A 17,981-nucleotide genomic window follows, 5' to 3' on the forward strand; every position below is an offset into this window, starting at 1 on the left:
ATCAATGATAAAAAGAAACATGTTCCTGCCGGGTGCTGTGGCTCATGCCTGTAATCCTAATACTTTGGGAGGCCGAGGCAGGTGGATCACTTGAGGTCAGAAGTTTGAGGCCAGGCTGCCCATGGAGAAACCCCCTCTCTACTAAAAATACAAACATTAGCTGGGCGTGGTGGCAGGTGCCTGTAATCCCAGCTACTGGGGAGGCTGAAGCAGGAGATTCACTTGAACTCAAGAGGCGGAGGTTGCAGTGAGCCGAGATCACACCACCGCACTCCAGCCTGGGAGACAGAGTGAGATTCCATCTCAAGAAAATATATATAATAATAATAATATTCTACTGAAACAATACAATAAATACAACTGTTTAATCATTCATTCAAACCTGAAATACATTGAAAATCCTACAACTAACACTGAATATTAAAATTCTAAAATGCACACAAATTTCAATTTTTAAAATATTTCTCTCTTTAGTATACAGTAAAATAACATATCTAGGCTGAGCGCGGTGGCTCATGCCTGTAATCCAGCACTTTGGGAGGCCCAGGCTGGTGGATCGCCTGAGGTTGGGAGTTCCAGACCAGCCTGACCAGCGTGGAAAAACCCCGTCTCTACTAAAAATACAAAATTAGGAGAGCATGGTGGCACATGCCTGTAATCCCAGCTACTCGGGAGGCGGAGGCAGGATAATTGCTTGAACCCAGGAGGCAGAGGTTGCGGTGAGCCGAGATCGTGCTATTGCACTCCCATCTGGGCAACAAAAGCAAAACCCCGTCTCAAAAAAAAAAAAAAGAAAAACATATATATCTAATTGCCGTTGTTTCTCTTTGAGGTATTAATTCTAGACAAAAGTTTTAGATCTACTTTTAACTTTTTCGAAGTTCTGCACTAATTTCTCTTTTTCTCCAAATAGGACATTTAAGTAGTGAAGAAATATTTTATGCATATAGTTAATAAAAAGAAAACTATGACTAACACACACACAAACATTTAGCATTTTTTAACATTAGCAATACGAAAAATGAATGGCCACCAACAACCAAGACCAAAATCCAGCAACTAAGATGTCCTTTGATATGTATACAAATAAACTGTAGTACATTTATGCAATGGAGATTATTCAGTGATAAAAAGAAATGTGCTATGAAAGCCCAAAAAGTCATACAGAAACCTTATGTATTTCTAAGTGAAATAAGGCAGTCTAAAAAGCATTACATGCTGTATGATTCCAAATTTACAACATTCCCAAAAAGGAGAAACTATAGACAGAGTAAACATATCACTGGTTGTCTGAACTGGAGAAAGGAGAGAGAAATGGGTAGAGCATGGGGATTTTTCAGGCAGTAAAACTATTCTGTGTGATACTGTAATGGTGGAGAAATTATATACACTTGTCAAAATCCATATAACTGTACAACACAAATAACTGTAATGTAAAATACTGATTTTAATAATAATGTCTCAGTATTTGTTAATCAGTTTTTACCAGTGTACTATAATAATGTAAGATGTTAATAATGGGGATACTGTGTCAGGGAAACAGGGCTCTCTAAACTTCCTGCCCATTTTCTGTACACCTTAAACTGCTCTAAAACTGAAATCTATTCATTTTATTTAAAAACCAGAAAATGACATTTTGATCCTTTTATACTTCTTAATAAGTTTTAAAGCCATTAATAATAGGAAAAGATAAAATGCAGACAAATATTGTACTATAACTTGTGGGATCAAAAATAAAGAAACATTGCTTATATCACATAGGTTCACAATTAAATTATTCTATGTCTCTATATTTGTAATCAAATGTCACATTTGTGGTGATTAAGGTTTTGGTTTTTGTTTGTTTAGTTAACTGGCTAACGATCCAGAAAGTCTATGCGCTAAGTTTTACTTTGTGTCTACATTTGGTAGAGAGCAGCAACCAAAATTTTCCATACAGTTTGATATATAAATAATTTTAAATAAAAGGCTACTTACCACTGTATTTGATCACACGAATTGTTGAATCTCCTTCACCAAATTTGGTGAGAGGAGTCAGTCGGACTTCATAAGCTTCTGGTTTAATTAGCTCTGTCAAGTTATATGTAATTAATTCTCCCTTTTGAATATTCCCATTTATTTTAATCTCCTGCTCCCACCAACGCTGCTGCCCAGCCTGAAATCAAAACAATAGTAGAATAATGTTCCCAGTATGTTCTTCAGAGGTACTAAGAAAATTGAAAGCACATTCTGAAATTTTATTAAATTAAAATGTACATTATATTAATGAACACATATCATTAAAGTTCAAGTTTCCATAATGAGAAACAAATTTTGAGATGTTTGCATGCATATGTTTGCAGGTAATTGCCAAATGATCAAAGGTTTTTAATAGATTTAATTTATCAACTAATGTTTAGTAAGAGAAAATTCCAAAGTGTCTCTGATCTGGAAGTCGGGAGAGATCTAAGTTTAGCTACTCCTTGCTTAACATATTAATGGCATATGAGATTCTTGAATACTTACAACTCTTTATCACATTAGCAAACATATGCATTGCATATATAACAGTTCCCATATATTCTGGGCAGTAGAAGTATAAAACAAAGACAAATCCGTAACTTTTCAAGTCTATTAAAAGGAGGCACAATAAACAAATGTATAATATAAAATTTCAATTAGTCATATGTACAATAAAGAAAAATAAAAAATCACAAGGGGATTAAGAGTCATAGTGGAAAGGCTGGAGAGGGGCACTCTTTTATCTAGTTAATCAGAGGACATCTCCATAAGAAGAATGTTGGGAAGTTAAGATGAAGGCTAGGAATTTACCGTGGGATTTGGCAAGAGGGAAGCGATGGTCACCTTGAAATAAATGGTGTCAGAGTAATGACGATGAAAGTGTGATTGTAGTATGTTAAAAGAAGAATGAGTTTCCCAATGCTTCCCTCACTAAAAAATCACAATGCTCAGATAATTTTACGGCACAGTTATCAAAATGTTCAGGAAACAATTTTAATCTTTTATAAAATCTTGCAGATATTTTAAAAAAACAAAACAATAACTCTCCAGCTATATTATTTAATTTAAACCAAAAAGTAAGGATGGTAAAAGAAAGAAAAATCATATGTATACAAACCAAATTCATAAAGTTTTAACATACAGTATTGTTTCCAAATTCATTATACAGTATTGTTACCAAATTCATCAAGTTTTACATCCAGTATTGTTTCTCTTGCAAGGATGCAAGAATTGCTTAACATTAGAAAGTATGTTAATATAGTTAACTGGTAAAAGAAGAAAAAACATTTCTATTAGATGGAGAAAAATTTGGGAAACATCAACTCCTATTTATAATAAAACTATGAACAAGCTAGGAATGGAAGGGAACTTGATTAATCTGATAAAGAAGGTCCAACAAAAAGGTAAAGGATGCTTTATTTTTAATGCTTATATATTAGAATTTTTTTTAGAATTACAAGTGAGAAAGAATGTCCAACATAATCTATTTAAAATTGTACTTTAGTAACAATGAAGTGTATAATAATTGGAAAAACAAAACCAAAATAGATCTATAGAGTTGTCTACGTAGGAATCTCTCTCTCTCCTTTTCTCTTGCTCTACCCTTCCATATGCATATACACATGAATGTCTTTTACAAGCACTTTGAAGCTTTCTTTATTAAATTTATGTATATAATTTATTATATTAGATGACAGGTAATCCACAGGTTTGTTTGCTATTGTAAATTGTGACTTTTAAGCTATTAATATTTTGCTGGCTTATATAATTGTGACAGATTTTTTATTCTCCTTACATTCACAGAGAGAGATATATATGTATATATAACTGTATTTGTTATATACATATGTATGTATACTATATAGTTTAAGTATACATATGTATCTATATTTATACATATAGTATGCATCATTGCCTTGTAATATGTGTCTGATATTTTTCATAGTTGAAATCTATGGTATCCTCTTTAATGGGGCTTTTCTCCTGTTATTTGCTTAGTTATTTTTCATTGGGTGCTGATAATATGGCTTAAAATTCTATTATTGGGGGTTATCTGTGGCCTATGACAAAGACATATTCTGTATAGATGCACCGTTGTTTCTGACATGCTCCTAAGGTCATCAACAATATGGTCTACTTTTACTGTGATGTGAAACTCTTTGGTGTCACAAATTAAGAGTGGAGAAGATCCCTTGCTTTCAGAAGGTCTTGAGTTTTCATTGCTGTCTGCCTCAATGGTGACAAACTATTAAGAATCAAAGTTCAAGTTTGTCTGGGTTGGCAAACAGCTGAGGGCAAAAGTAGTTTGGGCAGAAATTCTATTTGTTACTTTGGAATGCCATTTTTCCTTGGATTTTTACCTAGTACTTTCTCTCTCTCTGTATACACACATACACACGTACACACTATATGCACATGTACACACACATATACATATCACACAATATGCACATATGTTCACATATATGCACATACTATATGTTCATAAATATTTGTTTTCTGAAGGTTAAGTTAGTTCTAATTATATAGTCTTGACTGCTACATTTCTGGAAATAAAAAAATACAATATGTGTGCTACTAGCACAGTCCTACACAAATGACAAATTAAATAATGGAATGGGACAGAAAGCCCAAATATAAAATCTATAGAGTATCTGCACAGTAGAGAGAAAAAAATAAACTATTCCGTTGGTTATGCATATGGAAAAAAAACACTTGAATTTGGAACCTTATATCTTATACATAAAATTCCGTCTCAGGATAATTAAACAATTAAATTTAAAACACAAAATTTAAATCATTTAGGAAAAATACAGAGAAAATGTTATCTCAGGTAATATATTTCTTTTTTCTCCTTTTCCTTTTTGTTTTTCTTGTTTTTCTACTTAGACAGAGTCTCGCCCTGTCACCCAGGCTGGAGTGCAATGGTGCTATCTCAGCTCACTGCAACCTCCGCTTCCAGGATTCAAGCAATTCTCCTGCCTCGGCCTCCTGAGTAGCTGTAATTACAGGGACCCATCACCATGCCTGGCTAATTTTTTGTATTTTTAGTAGAGACAGGGTTACACCATGTTGGCCAGGCTGGTCTCAAACTCTTGACCTCAAGTAATCGCCCACCTTGGCCTCCCAAAGTGCTGGGATTACAGGCGTGAGTCACCATGCCTGGCCAATATATAGCTTTCTTAAACAGAATAGGGAAGGATGAATCATGAAGAAAAAGACTGATAAATATGTCTATCAAATTTAAAATTAATTAAATATAAACTTTCAAGTTAAAAAATTTGTTCTCATCGGTATTCACCATTAACAGGAAAAATACAAGCCAGAGGTTTGAAGAAGATAGTATACACATGTTAATATACACAATTAACCAGACTTTATTAAAAACTGATTTTAATAAACAAGGAAAAGAATTCAGTAGCAAATTCAGCCAAATAACAACAAGTAATTCATAGACGAAGAAACCCAAATAAGTAACTAAAGCCAAGAGCCTCAGCCTCACAATGAATCAAGGAAACAGAGATTAAAACCACAATATTACTTTCTACCATCAGGTAGGCAAAAACTTTTTTAAAATTAACTATTAGGGCTTTGTATAGATGTAAAACAATGAGAATCTTTGTTCCTGTCAGAACCAGGGGATTGGGGTGGGGAACAAATGAGATTTTTATCCTACATATAAGCTAACAAGTTAGCCTTGTTAGACTGGAGACTACTTGGTCAAATAAAATGACTGACTCAGCATATATCCCAAGCTTTATTTTAGCATTGATCCTCCTTACCTCTGAAGTTCCACAGAAGTACTGCAGATGTGCCAAGGAGGACGCTGCACATGCCTTGATTGTGCGTCACATCTGTAGGACTCTGAGTTTAAGAAACCTTAGTCTTTATAACTGATAGTAACCAAATGTGTCCAACCATTGCCCAAAAAGGAGACATCCTTATTATACAGGACATCAAACAAATCTCACCTCTGTTCCAGAGGAAGGTACTACATTTAAAAGATGTTTGCTATGCAAATGACTTGAAAAGATAGGCTGTAATAGAAGGGCAACTGGTGCCTCTGTACACAAGACACAAAGAAATATAAGAAATCCATGAAAAACGGAGGTTGCGTTATATCCTTGATGAAAATGCAAGTTGGTATAAGTTGAGAGAGTAATTTGGCAATAAAAGCCATGTTACAATGAGAACAGGTAAATTCTTATACTTGGAAACAAGTAAATTCATGGCATAGAAAATGGAAAATGATCTATACCTCAATCGTTTAAGAGGTGATAATCAAATTGCAGACTCTTCAGAAAATGGAATATAAAATATAGCATGAAAAAGGAACCTATTTCACATACATCAACATGGGTAAATTTCACAAAAGTAAAATTGAACTAAAATTAATTTTGAAGTGGATATGTTATAAAATTTAGTTTTAAACTGTGTATTTTAAAGAGGATGTATAGATATATATGCATTAAAGAATAAAGACATTCAGAGAAATAATAAACACTGAGTTGAAGATACTGTTTAAATAGGTTAGGAGAGTGTCAAGAAAAGATGATGCAATTGTGTGGGGTAAAGAAAGGACTTTAACTCTGCTGGGTGATTTCTGTTGTGTTGTTTTAGATTAATGGTAGATGTAAAAAATATGATTATGTTCTTTTGTGTAGGTCTGAAATGTTTCTCTGTTTTAATAAGGAGAATTAGAGAATAAGAGAGAGAAGGAATTCTGAATTTTCTTAAAACTCTTTCTCCCTTGAATTCTATGACAGTGCTGTCTCTCATATTGCTTCCCACATCTGCATCTTTGACTACTCCTTATTTTCTTTTCCTGTGTTCTAAATGTTGATGTTCTCCAGAATTTTGTATATGGTGTTTTTGGTACTCTGTATTAGTGATTCTCATATTTCCGCATGCATGAGAATCACTGGATGACACAGTTAACCAAAATTGTAAGTCTCAACCATCAGTAAGTATGATTCAACAAGATCTAGAAATAGGATCTTTGAAAAGCATCCCCTCTCCCACATAGTAATCTGGATACAAATAATCCAGAGGCTACATTTGGTGAGGCACAGATTAGTCCTGCTAAACCACCTCATTACTATTAGTAGCTTCTTCTAATATCTCTACATTGATAACTTCTTAACTTGTATTTTCAGCTCAGAAAATTAAGAAAAAAAATATATCTATTAGTCTTTACCATGTGCCACCATTTTAACTGTCTTATACCTATCATTATATGTAATATATCCCACAAACCCTAGTAGGTGGTAACTACATTTAGCCCTATTTCATGAATGAAAAAAATGAGGCAGAGAGAGGTTAAGGTAACTCTTTAAGTGGCAGCTTCAGAATGTGGTTAGACCCAAAATGACTCTTTTTGGTATCACTTCCTCCTTCGTTTTCCCTGAATATATTGCTCCTTTAATTGTTTTTACCAGAGCCCTTATATATTTAGTTACAGTACACTATGTCTGGTCATTAACTTGATAGAAATATGATGAAATTAAATGCCAGCATACAATGTATATTTAACTGGCCTCCAAGGAGTAGTGCAGAAAATCAAAGTTATTTCAGTGAAAACTGCCTACAGTCACTGAATTTACATACAGTGGTGAAGGATAAAAAACCTAATTCCACAGAAAGTACTTATCTTTCAGATAAGCATGCATAGTTAATACTAGGTATTATGAAGCTTCTATTAGTTCAGTAGGTTCAAATTCTATAACATAATATAAATGATGACACTTTTACTGTCTCTTAATTTTAGATTTATATATATATGAACAATAGGCAAAGTGCTATGATTTTTAAAGATAGATAAAATCAATTTAAACACACAAAAATATATACAGAATAATTTGACATTTTACTGTTACCTAAAGACACAAGTTTAATCAAGGTGTACTTTTCTGGATGTTAATACTAAGTTTAAATAAGAGTTTAATACCACTGAAAATTTGTAGTACATCACAAAGGAGACACTGCTGGTATCCTCTTATTATAATGAGTGTTCTACTCAAGTAATTTTAGTCGGGAAATACATTAATGTTCTTACTTATTACAAACTCCAGTGTCCATAACTTCATATGTGTATTAAAAAAGCAATAACTTTGATTCCAAGTCTTTAATTTAAGCTGTAATGAAAGTATATACTTCAGCAGTTGGCAGAATAAGCAATTAAATACTTCATATTGTATCTCAGTGAGCTGTGCAAAATGTGAAAATGGAAAACTAAATGCAATGTTTGCACATACACAAAAGGAGATGCAATATTATTCCACTGATTGAAAGTAATACCAGAAAACCCTCAAGAAGATGGGTTCTAAACAATACTGCAGATGACAATCCCAGATCATACTTATAAGCATGATGATATGTAAGTAAGTGTTAAACTATTTTCTTCATATCCATTTAAAAATCCATTGAATTTTTCTTTTATCCCCAGGAGGTATATTCCATTCAGATGATTTAGAGGTTAGCCTAAAAACCCCCAAGTACCCTAAAGTGAGACTTTTTATTAAAAACTGTAATTTGTTATTTTTACCACAGAGGAGAAATAAAAAACTATTGCTGAAAAGGTCTCAGGAGGAAAAATCATGTTAATTTTTTCTCTTAATTTTATAAGAAACAAAATTAGCTAATTTAAAAGCAGAAGGCTGCAACAGATTCTGAAATGTGAAGGGAATAGAAGTGGCCATGTTTTCCTATTTTTTTTTTTTTCTTGGACTATAAATCTTTTTAACCACTATAATGAGCTCCACTGAAAAGTACCAGGTAAGTGAAAACTAAAATAGAAGGGGAAATGCAACAACTGAATACAAGGCATATATGTGTGTTTATTTCAATTATTTTTATGTAACTCTGTAAGAGACAGATTGATATATCCATTTTATAGGAAACTTCTGTTCATGTTTAGCAACCACACTGATAGTAAAAATAATAGCTGATGTTAAAAATCCAGGTATTACAGACCCTAAATCATGCACACTAATGATTATCCAACAGAATAAGAAATCATGAAGATGACATTTTTGTTTTATAATCCCAAATAAAATGTAACACTGATTTTTAAGATGCACTAGTGTTTTAATAACCCCTTTTAGGGGAAAGGAGATAATAAGTAACATGGCATTAAACGAATCTTATTTTTATTTTCTACTAATAATAGCAAACATTTATTCAACTAACTACATAACTTTTCTTCTTTCATTACCACAAATTTGAGTATCAACTTCTTTACATTCAGCAAGAATTCTTCTGAGTAGGTAGGCACTTTTCACATCATAGAAATATTTTGCTTATCATACTTTCCTCATGCTATTAACACCTTTAGAAGTGACCGTGTATGTTTTAGATATCCAGATATTTGTAAGTTTTTGTCTGCCTTTGGTCTTTGGAATCTTGTATTATTCTTCTTAATTGAATTACGTCTAAATTGAAAGCATCCTGGTGTGGTAGTGGGGCAAATACTTCTTGTTTGAACTCAGTCAATTTCAACTGGGCTTTCTAATTGTGTTCTAGTGTTTAGCATCTATAGCATTTACTTTTTATGTCCTTGGAACTGTCTTGGCCTTTAGACACTAGTTCTATTCAGTCTGCATTTTTCTTAGGCAAATCACAAGTTCTTTGAGTCTAACATCATTATCTTTTCTTTTGAAGGGGTATGGAATTGGTGAATCCTGACAGCTTCCCCAGAAATACAGTAAGGCAAAGAACTAGCCAGGCTCCATTCCTTGAAAATTTGACTCAGTCTACCCTACTATGCTACTTGAGTGCTCCCCCAAGTGGGACCCAGATCTCAGATCTTCTAGGCAAGTCTTGCTATCTTCCCTAACTACACATCGGGAAGTGAGCGTGCATCCTTCTTTCCTACTGTGGTGGGTTGTAGATGCCTTTTTTCAGGGAATATAGGCACCCACTCCTGTTGCCCTTCTTTATCAGGGAATATAGGACCCACTCTATTGCTCTTCTCTCACTTACACTAAAATAATCCTCTTTCCCATGCCTGGAACTCTGTATTTTCATTGGGAATTGCTCCTGATATTTTTATTCCTGACATAAAGCATTTCAGAACGCAACGCTTTTTCTCCCTTAGCCACCTCCTGCTCACTTCCGCCACCATCACCTCTATTAGATTTAAATACTAGGTTTTCAAGGCTACTGTTTTTGCTTGGACTTTATACAATCTATTAAAAGTTCATTTGTCACCTTTCTTGTTTTGTGTAGGTGTGGGTTAGTCTTCCCATTCTTGTGCTGTAAACCTTAGCCTTCTCTGTTGTAATTTTAAGTAATGAGGGAAATAAAGAAAATTACAAGAATAGAAAAATGCAATTGTTAATTTGTCAAGTTCTCAACTGACCTTTTCAAAAAGTTTTTAACTTATATAGCAAACTACTTTGAACTTGCATTTAGCTTTGAGTATCTTGAAAATAATTCCCTATAGTATTATTTATATATTTTTTAGCATCAGTTACTGATTACAAAACAAAACAAACACAGCAGCCCTCAGGTAAAGACAGCACTGAATGTGTCCACAGCATCAGTGGGTGTCTCAGTCTTTCATGCAGTTTAGCAAGTTTTCTTCCTTCACCTATCTTAGTGAGCCACTGCTGTCTGAAGAGATGTGAACTGGCTATGCAAGCAGAGTCTCTGGTAAAGCTCACCAGTAAATAAATGAAAGGCCTTGCAAATATGCTTCAAGGATTTTTTAAAAGAAAACTAAGCATTAAGCACAGAGAACAAGGTCTTTAGTGACAACCAAGGGAAATATTCTTGCTCAGTGATCACAGAAATAGAAGTAATAGAAAAAGTAGAAATTGAAGTTTAAAAAACATCAAACCTAAAACTTCCTACATATATTAAAAGTGTTATGACAAAGTTAAATATGTAGTTCCAAAAAAACTATGACACATACAATAAAACAGAACTTTTGAAAAAAGTAAGTTCTTTATTATGCTTTCACAGTAGCTAAAATTGAAGTGAAGATGAAAACAAAGACTGGCATTTTACATAGTCTTTAATATTTAGTACATATTTTATGTGACTTTATGTTCCTAATGTGTCAGTTTAAAGTATATTAAAGAGATATGTGAGAATATTTAAAACATAGCCAATACTTATTGAGTGATTGCTATGTTCTTTTAGTTAATTTAATCCCAAGCAAATCAATGAGATAATTAACTTTAAATTGTTTCTATATTTTTATATTTTAACCCTTTCTATTAAAATGTGTAGAATTATTGTTTATAAATATAATTCTAGAAAAAATAAAATAAAAATGAAGAGAAAAGAGTAAATATGGTATCTCAGAAAACATACGGAATAAATAATGTTCAAATGAATCTTGTTAGCCTTTCTTATTCTTGCCCCTTTGTAATATTTGAAAGGTAATTGCTAACACTTACCTTAGGGAATGATTAATGTTTTTAACTTGCAGAGCATATTTATCATGTTATATTAATATAATTTATTTCCTGTTTTATATAGTTAGCAGTACGTTTAATAATGAATTATAATCATGATTAAGTAAATTATATTGACTAATACTGTTTATATTCATGATTTGGTAGAGTTTAAAAGATTTGAAATTTAATGAATAGGACATAAGAAGGTGAAATTTAGATAAATTAAATAATTTTTTATTTTAGTTTCTAAAAGAATAGGTTATTATTATTTAAATCTAGCACATATATAGGATTCTAGTAACTATAGTTTAATCACCAAAGCATTTCCTTATTATTGGATTTTTTAAAATGATGTGACTTGCTTTATAATACTTATAATAAATATCATAACAAATATGTTAAGACTTAAAAATGAAATGATATTTGAACTTTTGCAAGTTTCCTATCTAACCTTACAGAAGTAAATGTGTTATGTAGTAGAAGTTAATATGAGACATTCTGGCTCATAATAGCCACTTTGGTCACAGTCAGATGAACATACCCTCATCTGTGGGGAAATGAGCCATAGAAAACATAGAAAACATCAATCCTTAAGATACAAGTGATTTTATTAAAAATGTTTTTAAAATAAGCTTATTTAAAGAAAATAATATAAAAATGTATTCACAAAGCAATAGTAATCAAAACAATATTGGACTAGCATAAAAACAGACATATAGACAAATGGAACAGAGAGACTAGAAATAAACTTAAGCATATACAGTCAACAAATTTTTGACAAATCCACCAGGAAGGCCCAATGAAGAGAGAATAGCCTCTTCAGTAAATAGTGTGGGAAAATGAATATCCAATGCAAAAGAATGAAACTGGCTCTTATCTTACAGCATACACAGATTAACTCAAAATGGATTAAAGATCTTTGCATAAGACCTGAAGCTATATAATCCTAGAAGAAAAAGGGGTGGGAGCTCCTTGATATTGGCTCTGACAAGAATTTTTTGGATAGTCAACTAAAGGCATAAGCAGCAAAATAAAAAATAAACAATTGGGACTACATCAAACTAAAAAGCTTCAGTACAACAAAGGGAACAATTAACAAAATGCAAAGCTAGCAATGAACTGTAAAAATCATGTGTGAACCACATTATCAGATAAAGGTTTAATGTCCAAACTATGTAATTAACTCATGCAGATCGACAGCAAAAAAAACAAATAATCTGACCTTGCAAAAATAAGCAAAAGACAAAAGATATTTCTTTAAAGAAGAAGTAAAATGGTCAACAGGTAGATGAAAAGGTGCTCAATATTACTAATCATCATAACAATGGAAATCAAAACCAAAATGAAATATCATCTTACATCTGTTGGCATAACTATTATAAAAAAGATGAGATAAGAAGTATTGGCAAGGGTTTGGAGATAAAGGAAACTTCTACACTATTAATGGGTATGTAGACTGGTTCAGCCATTGTGAAAAACAGTATGAAGCGTCCTTAAAAAGTTAAAAATCGAACTACCATATGACCCAGAAATCTCTTTTCTAGATACCTACCCAGAAGAAATCACCAACTTATAAAGACAACTGCACACCCATGTTTATTGCAGCATTATGCACAATAGCCAAGATATGGAAACAATATCAATGTCAATGAATGAATGAATGGATAAAGAAACTGCAAATTACACAATTGAATATTACTCAGCTTAAAAAAAAAACAAGGTACCGCTATTTGCAACAGCAGGACGGACCTAGAAGAATTAAGCTAAGTAAAATAAAGCAGACCCAGAAAGAAATAGAGTGCACAATATCACTTATATGTGGAATCTAAAACAAAACAAAACAAAACAAAAACTCACATACACAAAAATAGAACATGGAAAAGTGGCTACCAGGGGTGTAAGTGTGAGGAAAATGGAGAGATGGAGGCCAAAGGGTACAACATTCAGTTATGTAGGATAAGTAAGGATAGAGATTTATCACAGAACATAAGGACCACAGTTAATAGTATTACATAGTATAAATTTGCTAAGAGAGTCAATTTTAGGTACTCGTACCACATACACCCACATATGGACAAACAAAAGAGAACTATATAAGATAATGAATACGTTGATTTGCAAGACTGTAGTAATCATTTTATTATGTATATTTATATCAAAACATCATGTTGTATACCTTAAAAATGTACAGTTAAAAAATAGAAATTTAAAAAATACATTCACATTTTAATACTACAAATTTCTAAAAACAACTTTGACAACTACATTATTCTTTACATAAGAATTAAAAAATGTAATCAAAGAGATTGAGCTATTTTAAACATTATCTTCTGTGTTTTTAGTACACATTGTACTGTCAGTCTCCCTTAAATTCACTGTGATTTCTGTCAGTAAGGTGCCTAAATATGAAATTTATAATGTCACCATGGATATTTTATAAATTTTTTTAGACTTCTATATATATGTCCCTTAATTCCACCACCAGACATCAGAAAGGCTGACCCCTTTAATGGCACATTTGATTCATTTTCCACAATTTTTAGAATCGCAGTTTGGGGTGACAGTTGAGACTACTCAACTAAAGTATTTTTGTTTACTAAGAAAAACAAAAAAGTAGTAACTATAATATTTTTGAGGACTCACTATTGCCAGATATTTTGCTAAATATTTTACACATTATTTTAATTTAAATCTTATAAAAATCTATTGAGGTTAGTATTATTATCTTTATTTCCTCAGTTGAAGAAGTGGATTAAACCAATAAACTTTCCCAGGTCATACAGTGGCTAAGAAGCAGAAGATAATATAGATATTACTACCCAATATTGTCCAATTTCAAGGCTACTCTCTTAATCACTATTCTCCATTTCTTCTTATATCAAATGTGTTGCTTTCACAGGTTTTCCTGACAAATATGCGCTGTATTTACATTCCCTTAGAAATTTATAATTTTTTTTTTCACCATTGGAAATGCCTAATTATGTTGAACTCAATTACATAGCAAGGGCGACAGAGGAAGATAATAAATCTAGCTTTTATCTTTAGGACAAGGGTTAGTCATACAAAAAACTTTTGATTTTGTGAGACATGACAGTTAAAGTGAATTTGGATTCCGCTTTCCATTTTATTTAGAGACTCCAGTGAATGTGTGCTTTGGTTGTGCTGAGTTTGTACTCCAAACTGTTATATAAATCATCAAATGACAGGGTATTTCATACTGCCTCAGGAAAGAATTTATATGTATTACTGACATATCCCCCTACCATGTATTTATTACTTCCATCTGTTAAAGCAAAACAACATTGAAAACCACCCAAGAGACCATGTGTAACAGTAAAAATAATCATTCTTTAGCAGGTTCCGATAAATTATTATGAAAGAAAAACTTGCTTCCTATCAAGTTTGGAAAAAAACACATTCTAATTATTTTCTTGTCATGCTTGGATCAGCAGGTGAAAGGACACCTCAACCTAAAAATTCATTTGTTATAGATTTCAACCCTGATAAATTGGAATTAAGCAGCTCAGTCAGCATCTTTCTTCATCAGGTAGATTTTCTAAGGACTACTAAAAAAATTTCTAGGAGGTAGGAATAAATTAATAATTAGGGATTGATTTTTTAGTTTTTATTCATCTTGGTATCTGATATGGTTTGGCTGTGTCCCCACCGAAATCTCATCTTGAATTGTAGTTCTCATAATCTTCACGTGGTGTGGGAGGAACCCAGTGGGAGGTAATTGAATCGGGGGGCAGTTACCCCCATACTGCTGTTCTCGTGATAGTGAGTGAGTTCTAACAAGATCTGATGGTTTTATAAAAGGCTTTTACCCCTTTGCAAGGCACTTTTCTCCTTTATAAATTACCCAGTCTCAGGTATTTCCTCATAGAAGCCTGTGAATGGACTAACACAGTATCTATTTTATATAAGGGGAATCATAATCACTTCCTTCAATTATTTTTAAGAATAACTAGGTTGGCCAGGCAAGGTGGCTCATGCCTGTAATCCCAGCACTTCGGGAGGCCAAGGCAGGTGGATCACCTGAGGTCAGGAGTTCAAGATCACCCAGGCCAATATGGTGAAACCCCGTCTCTATTAAAATACAAAAATTAGCCTGGCGTGGTGGCGGGTGCCTGCAATCCCAGCTACTCGGGAGGCTGATGCAGGAGAATTAGCTTGAACCCAGGAGGCGGAGGTTGCAGTGAGCCGAGATTGCACCACTGCACTCCAGCCTGGCTGACAGAGCGAGACCCCATCTCAAAAAAAAAAAAAAAAGAATAGGCATATTTCAATAAACCTACAGGATATTTTAGTACTGCTATGTTCTGGATTTATTGCTAATAGTCTTATATTTTCATTCTACAGTGCCGCTTGTCCCTTCTGTGTATCGTTGATAACTTCCTTTAACAGTCTTTCAAGTGAAGTTCTTGGCTTCTGGTGAGTACCGATTACTGTCCATAGTACGTATTGCTACTAAAGTTCAATCTTACTCCCCTGCTTAAACTATTTGAGTAATTGCTCTTTTGTAAAATTATTTATAATAATAGGTATTATACTACTTTGATTCACTTTAACTGGGTTAAAATGTATAATGTCACCATGGATATTTTCTAAGTTTTGTTAGGCTATTTTAGCTTGATATCACTTAAATATCCATTTGGGCAGTCATTTTGGTTCAAATATTTTCATAGACTTTACACAGTAGAGCATATTGATATATAAATTTAAACAAACTGATGTACTGTAGCTTTAATTCAATTATTGACAATGATAAAACATTTAATTCTCAAAGTGTCCTAAAATTATAGACATAGAAGAACAAAAGTAAGAAAAACAGGCAATGCTTCTTGTTGTGAATACTCATACAAATGTATAAATAGAGATTAGCATCACTTACTACGCTTTGGATTTAAAATGTCAGTAATAGTTTCTTCTCATTGAAATTGTACAACATTAACTGATACATTTATTCATTCATTTAAAATCATCTAACTTATGCTGGCATGATAAAAGTAATGAAGGACCAAGCAGAGTAAGCTCTTTTTATATTATATATTATATATTTGATATTTGTAATCCCAATTTTAATATGAGCATTAAAATTGGGAGTGTAAGGTAGAACAGATATGAGCATGAGGATGTTATCTAAAACATATTCAAACATAATTTAATATAATTTTAAGCTCTCTATACATTTTACCTGAGTCTTAGAAAATTCAAAATTTAAAATTACCTGAAATGCAATATTGTTTTTAGTGATTTTATGGCCAATGAAACACAATAATTTTTTCTTAATGAATATATAGGACAATATGGCAAGAAATGCTACTTGCTAATCTTTTCCCAGTCCACTTACTCATTAACAATTTTTAGCAGTACTGTATTTCTGAGCATTCCTCTAAATTAGGTGTCGTCATATGACCTAGTCCTGGCCAATGACATGTAAGTAGAGGTGCTGTGTGAGGCCGCTACATCTTTTCAGTAGTAACTACTGAAATAGTGATATATCCAGTAGGGTTCTTTTTTTTTTTTTTTTTTTTTTTTTTTTTGAGACGGAGTCTCGCTCTGTCACCCAGGCTGGAGTGCAGTGGCCGGATCTCAGCTCACTGCAAGCTCTGCCTCCTGGGTTTATGCCATTCTCCTGCCTCAGTCTCCCAAGTAGCTGGGACTACAGGCACCCGCCACCTCGCCCGGCTAGTTTTTTGTATTTTTTAGTAGAGATGGGGTTTCACCGGATTAGCCAGGATGGTCTCAATCTCCTGACCTCATGATCCGCCCGTCTCGGCCTCCCAAAGTGCTGGGATTATAGGCTTCCCAGTAGGGTTCTTAAATATGCCTCCCAAATGGCACAAAGTAAATTGATAATTGAACCAACCAATGACAATTTAGAATACATATTTTAAATGTTTTTCAGAAAGCCCTAATGTGATATCCATATTTATTCCTATATGAAATCCATATTTAGATTATTGTTCTCTACTAACATACTTACATTTACTAAGCATCTAATCTAGTATCACTCTCCACTGAAATATGCCTGTTTAAATATTATTTTAACTTAATATCATCCTCATATTTGTACTGTATATTCCTGTCAGTTTCTAGAAAAATGTTTTTTAATCATCAAAGATTTCTTAATGCTTGCTTTAGGAAATTAACAGTTGGAGAGACACACAATGTCTTATACAAAGATGTACATAAAGGTCATTTGGTATTTTGAATGGCAAATAACTACAACATTCTATTTTAATGGAAAATGTTGCACAATACCATAGATTGATTCAGTCACTGAAAGCCATCTGTTGAGAGCCTATTACTTAAACAAATGAGACAGTCTTTGTTCTCCTTATATGTTAAAGTCTAACCTATACTTGCCTCATTGAGTTATTCTGAGGATTAGAAGAATTAATATATATAAAGCCCATAAAAATGTATAACAAAAAGCAAGCATTATATAAGTGTTAGCTAATGAAACAACATCTTCTATTCTTACTACCATTATGATTAAAATTACTTGGTTTCAACTGGTACATGTGCAGAAAGAGTGCAGTGAGTGATTAATTTAATTATCACTCAAAA

At 32.9% G+C, this 17,981-nt stretch overlaps 1 protein-coding gene across 1 annotated transcript in view; it reads right to left on the reverse strand.

The window, feature by feature from the left end:
• The window catches only part of MDGA2 (MAM domain containing glycosylphosphatidylinositol anchor 2), an 852,475-nt gene that overhangs the window by 39,567 nt on the left and 794,927 nt on the right, over positions 1 to 17,981 (reverse strand). Inside the window, exon 11 of the mRNA XM_007986604.3 lies at positions 1,978 to 2,155. Coding sequence (XP_007984795.2) covers positions 1,978 to 2,155 — 178 coding nt within the window. The remainder of the gene's footprint in view (positions 1 to 1,977; positions 2,156 to 17,981) is intronic.

The sequence above is a fragment of the Chlorocebus sabaeus genome, chromosome 24 (genome assembly GCF_047675955.1).
Source record: "Chlorocebus sabaeus isolate Y175 chromosome 24, mChlSab1.0.hap1, whole genome shotgun sequence".
Lineage (NCBI taxonomy): Eukaryota > Metazoa > Chordata > Mammalia > Primates > Cercopithecidae > Chlorocebus > Chlorocebus sabaeus.